The sequence below is a fragment of the Henckelia pumila genome, chromosome 3, assembly GCF_033568475.1.
Source record: "Henckelia pumila isolate YLH828 chromosome 3, ASM3356847v2, whole genome shotgun sequence".
Taxonomy (NCBI): Eukaryota; Viridiplantae; Streptophyta; class Magnoliopsida; order Lamiales; family Gesneriaceae; genus Henckelia; species Henckelia pumila.
Genome location: NC_133122.1, coordinates 148,438,145 through 148,443,636, shown reverse-complemented (window position 1 = coordinate 148,443,636; position 5,492 = coordinate 148,438,145). Strand labels below are relative to the sequence as shown.

General features: G+C 35.5%; 1 protein-coding gene across 2 annotated transcripts; it reads left to right on the top strand.

Moving 5' to 3' along the window:
- The first annotated feature begins 1,651 nt into the window (after positions 1-1,651).
- LOC140886401 (guanylate kinase 2-like) lies at positions 1,652-5,237 on the top strand. 2 transcript variants are annotated; one of them, XM_073292962.1, is made up of 11 exons: positions 1,652-1,917; positions 2,430-2,465; positions 2,598-2,708; positions 2,799-2,875; positions 2,966-3,095; positions 3,247-3,609; positions 3,981-4,102; positions 4,181-4,316; positions 4,392-4,437; positions 4,518-4,629; positions 4,789-5,237. In XM_073292962.1, exons 2-11 carry the CDS (start codon positions 2,463-2,465, stop codon positions 4,880-4,882), a joined length of 1,194 nt encoding a protein of 397 aa, XP_073149063.1. In that variant the 5' UTR covers positions 1,652-1,917; positions 2,430-2,462; the 3' UTR covers positions 4,883-5,237. The 2 variants fall into 2 exon arrangements, with proteins under 2 accessions (XP_073149063.1, XP_073149062.1); XM_073292961.1 differs by having other exon boundaries at positions 1,652-2,016.
- Positions 5,238-5,492: the final 255 nt, after the last annotated feature.

The following is a 5,492-nucleotide window of genomic DNA, read 5'->3' as shown; positions in this document are numbered from 1 at the left end:
AAACTTTTTGCGCATTCTGTTGTGCAAAATTATCAACTAAATCATCATAATCAAGAGTAGCAACCATCTTTTTTCAATTGACAATATTGCCAAACCATTCAATCTTTCGTGTGACATAGTTGATTGGAGCCTTGGAGGTAGTTCTTTATCAACTTGAGCTTGAAAAAATTTCTTTCAGCAGAAGCTACCATAACCAGTATGATTAATAATATTATATCAGTGTGTTTGGATGTCTAAAAAATAAAATTTGGAATTGAATTTGGATTTGAAATTGTATTGGATTTTAAAATCCATGGAATTGAAATTCCATTTTGTGTTTGGCAAAAAGTTAAAATATATTTTGGAATTTGATAGTATAAATTTTGGATAAATGATATTTTATAAAAAATTATAAAAAAAAAACTTAAAATTTATAAGTAAAGTATATGAATTTATTACTAAAAATAATTTTATTGGTTTATAAACTCAAATCCCGTGAAATCCCGTGAAATCCGACCAATTTTGTCAAGATTTCATTTAGCTAATTGAAATCCTATGAAATCTCATCAAATATCAATCCCGTTTTGAAATCTCAAGTTGCCAAACACTAAAACAGTATTTCCAATTCCAAATCCCATCAAATGCCATCCAATTCCCGTGATCCAAATACAGAATATAAGTTATCCTCGTCATAACTCACAAAGATTCAAATTTAAATAATATTCCAGATTCAATTTTTTTTTTCCCGTCATAACTCACAATGCGAATTAAAAAAAAAACAAATAAAAAAATTAAATATTAACAAAGATTGATTGTTGATATGAGATTTAAAGCATTCACCAACCGTAATACATAAACATACAAGAAGAAAGTAATTGATACAATTTGTGCAATATAACTCACTTGAATAAAGCAATTTAACAAAAAAAAACTTTGTATCCAAGAAAAAAATGTTATTTTTTTACACAAAAAAGGAGCAAAAACCCAAAAATTGATAATGTTTAGAATTTTTTAAACAAATAATTAAAAGCTCATGACCTATTTAAGATTTTGAATAAAAGAATAAAATATATATATACATATAACATAATAAATTTTAAAAAAATTTTGAGGCCCCATACAAGGGGAGGCCCTAGGCAGCCGCCTAGGTGGCCTCCCCCTAAAGCCGGCCCTGGGTATGCTCTGGGGGTTGACCATGTTGCTCCCTTTCTCAAGTCTTTGTCGCTCGTACACATACCTCGATTTAACCTCGCATGAGCCAATGGGCCTCTAACTTATGTGAGATGGGATCCCCTTCGTCTAACCATTTTTTCAAAAATCAAAGGAAAAAGAGAGAAGAGAGAAAAAAAAACATATATTACAATTTACTAAATATTTAAAATGAGAAGTAATATAGTATGCAGATAGACCTATATTTTAAAAAATAAACAAGATAGGTCTTATATAGCCGATTCTTGCCGGAGGGAGCCTTTAATTTGATGTGAAGATAATTTTATACTTTTTTTTCAGTTGCAACATTGCCTTTATTTTATACAATTGATGATCGTGATGCATGAATAAATCTCGAAAATTACAATCAAAAAGTGGCCAAACTTATATTATAGCATTATATATAATAATACCTTTTTTTTTCCTTTTTTTGTTGAAAGACAAAGCGAAAGCCGACATGGTCCAAGAATTCCAAGCTTTGGTAAACGCAATGCCACCAGGAAGCCATCTAGTCCACCTCTCTCCCTCTCTCTCACGCGCACACGGCCTCTAGAGTATTTATAATCGTAGCCTCTCAACATTTCCTTGCAATTTCTTCCCCTTCTTCCATCAATCCAGAGTTTTCTCTCTTTTCTTAGAATACTCTTTTGGTTTTTGTAGTGAATCCAATAACCATATCAAGAAAAATTCCCCGCCAAAAGGGAAAAGTTTGAGCCCATCAGTTTTTACGTAAAGTGACTCCCTTTTTTTTTTTTTTTTTTAATTGGTGGTTTTCAGTTTTTTATATTTAATTCGTTAATTTGGCCTTGTGGTGGTCGCAAGATTGAGGTGGGTTTTCTCCTTCTGGGAATTTTGTATGTTTGGGGATGTTGTTCTTTGCTAAATTTTTTATGGGTTGGTGTCATTACCCTTACTCTGTCGCATGTTCGTCTGAAAATGAATGCAGTTCGCGGGTTCTTTGTTGAAGTCGGCACAATGTGTTTTGGGTCGTTTCTTTTTTCTATTTATTATTTTGTGAGGCATTTGATTCTTTGATTTCGATCGTATCTTGCATTTATATGTTTGATTTAGGTCATTAGGTATCGATATGTTAATAAAGGATAATTCGTAAAGGGCGTTGCGGGGTTAAAATTTTTTTACGGCCTTTATTTTCAGTTGAATTTGAAATATTTTGTTTGATATGAGCTTCAGATATTAGATTTATCTTCTGATCTATTGATTTGTAATTTTACATATAACAGATTCAACCTTGATTGGGTGGATCACCTTTATCAATGGTGAGATGATGTTTTGGATCTTGTTCTTGGTTCTTGAATAGGGAAAGTAGAAAAACATAACGCTTTTCTTGTTAAAATATTGTGGTTTGAGTTCCTAAATGGTCATTTTAAAACTGTTCTTATTGTGATCAGGGAGAAGCTCCAGCTTTCTTTGTAGATGATCTCCCGGCTAATTCCCCAAATGGGCATCACTCAAATGGGAAGGACAATGAAACCGCTGTCACCATCGACGGGAATAGAACTGTATGTCTCTTGGAATGAATAATGTTCTTAAAGTGTTGTTTCTTTTCTCTCATGGGGTGACAAGTTCTTGGTTTTGAATTATTGATGCAGTATTTCATTGATACTCCGAAAAATGGAGCTTCTTCAGCGGTTGGAATTCGAGTTTTTGATAGATCTACGGGTGAATGGTATGGTTTTTACTGTGCATATGGTTATTGAAGCTACTGTTGTATCCTTTAATTTTAGAGTGGATGGTTTATACAAACGCCTTTTTGCAGGCTGATCCCCACTGTTTTAGGGACAAAACCTGAGCTCTTGAAGGGCCACTCAGCTATTCTTTTGGATGAAGAGCGGATCTTGTTTATTAATGGGGACTCCACATCTGATGATTGCTTTTGGTTTCTTGAGGTAATGTAGAATCACGTGTTCTCATGTGTTCTTGTTGCTATTGTTAGTTACTTTGTTGTAGTTGGCCAGTTGGGGGCGGATTCTGGAAATTGCGGATAAATCTGTTGTTATAATATTATACATAGTGTGGTTGAACTCTGAAATTTTTCAGGTGAATACTCCTTTTGTGAGGGGTCAGAAAATGAGATTAGGGACTGAAGTGGTTGCCTGGAGTAAAGGAGTGATTGGCGAAACTGAAAAGCCAATTGTTATCAGTGGCCCTTCTGGTGTTGGTAAGGGTACCCTCATTACCAAATTGATGGAAGAGTTCCCATCAATGTTTGGATTCTCTGTAAGCCACACAACTCGTGCTCCAAGGAACCATGAGCAGAATGGCGTCCATTACCATTTCACTGAGCGAAGTGTTATGGAGAAAGATATTGAAGATGGAAAATTTCTTGAGTTTGCAGCTGTCCATGGAAATCTCTATGGGACAAGTATAGAAGCAGTTGATGTGGTTGCAGACGAAGGAAAGGTACATAATTTCTTGGGGTATTATTGAACTTTGATACTGTGATTCGGTAGTGCCTAATTATTGAGTTTTTTGTGCTTCACATGCTTTAATTTTCCACCGAGCACAATATGATTTCATTTGCAACTCTTAGGAATCAAATAATGAAGATGGAATCAGGTTTGATCATTATTTAGATTAATAGAGCCTAGACTGATTATATTATGTTGTGAATGTAGGTCCTCATGGACCGAATCACGGAAATTTAGTGTTGTGTTACATTTCTCTCGCCCGCTATCTTTTTCTACTTTAAAATTCAACAATAACTTTGTGCATGTGGACTTTTTGTATTTCTTTGCAACTGTAAAGATGGTGGTTTGTGTGATTTCATGTAGAGATGTATCCTTGATATTGATGTTCAAGGGGCAAGGTCTGTGAAGGCTAGTTCTCTTGAAGCCATTTTTATCTTTATCTGTCCTCCATCATTCGAGGAGCTTGAGAAACGCCTTCGAGCAAGGTGCTCTATACTCTTAGGCGTTTTGAATAGTTTTTCTGCAGGGTTTTTTACTGATAAAGTTTGTAAAAAATGTGACAGGGCGACTGAGACAGAAGAACAGATCCAGAAACGACTCCGAAATGCTAAGTTGGAGCTTGAGCAGGGAAACTCGCCTGGCCTCTTCGACTATATGTTGGTTAATGATAACCTTGATACGTGTTACAAGAATCTTAAGGTGACCATTGCATCTTTTTGTTTACGGATATTCATCAAAAAGAAATTCTTCTGAACTTTTCCTGGAATCTTGTAGAAACTTTTGGGTCTCGATAGTGGCATCAAGACCACCAAGAAACCATGTAAGTTTGTTCCTCTGGTTAGTCGTTCAGTCCAAGTCTTTTATAATTGTTATTTAGAGCTTTGCTTTGTTTCAATGCAGTTTCAGAGACCATTCTTGTGCCACTACAGCATGTGACATCGAAAGTAGAAAACAAGATCCTGATAACCTATGCTGCTCCCGCTCCCAAGCAAGAAAATTCAGCTGTTAGCACGTATGTTTACACCTTTTATGTCATAGATTTTCAAGTTGTATGTATAAATTTTCAAAAACAATTCGTTTCGCCCAAAAATCCATGGTCGTGTATCCTCCGGATTCGCCCTTGCCATTTAGCAAGTTGCATAGATTCTGATTCCTGCAGCATTTCTTGTAGGTTGGTGCTGGATTTAACTTCAATCAAAGGTGGGGCGCCTGGTCGGACTAGGGGTCTGAACATTAACGCATTAGAACCATCCAAAATGGCGTAAACGGTACCAGAACGCCGAGTTAACACCTCAAATTTATCGACTGACGAATTTTGCTTCCTAAATCTTTTTACTTCCATTGCTTCGTGCCATTACTCGGCTCGAAAATGATTGAAATTTTCACGACTGAAGCTCAGCGTAGCCAGACAATTTGAGGGTATAGATTCTAAAAAGAGAGATTCTTGATAATGTTGCGGCTGTGTAGGTTGGTTAGTTGAGCTAACATGTTATTCCTAATTGTTGTCTGATGGAGACAGTACTGAGAATTGATATTGATCGCCCTCCCTCTCTTGGAATATGATAAATCAGAGTAACTTCATTTATTTTACATCTTTATTATTTCATCCCATAGATGAAATCCTTCTCTAACAATTAAACTATGCTATATAATATTTCTTTAAAAAATTTGTTGATACATATATCATGGGCATCTTTGTGACCACCGTCTGAGGTGACAAGCCTATACATCGAATAAGTAGACATCACCTCTGCAGGTGCTCACGTAGCCATGAACAACCGTTGATGCTTGTCATATCAAAGTTATATGTATATATATATATATATATATTTGTTGGGCCATGAGCAAATTTAGCTCTGTTGAGCAGAACATGGC

Coding starts and splice junctions, on each gene's coding strand:
- LOC140886401 (XM_073292962.1), top strand. Junction 2,709..2,798: donor CCATCGACGGGAATAGAACT/GTATGTCTCTTG, acceptor TTATTGATGCAG/TATTTCATTGATACTCCGAA. Junction 4,438..4,517: donor CAAGACCACCAAGAAACCAT/GTAAGTTTGTTC, acceptor GTTTCAATGCAG/TTTCAGAGACCATTCTTGTG.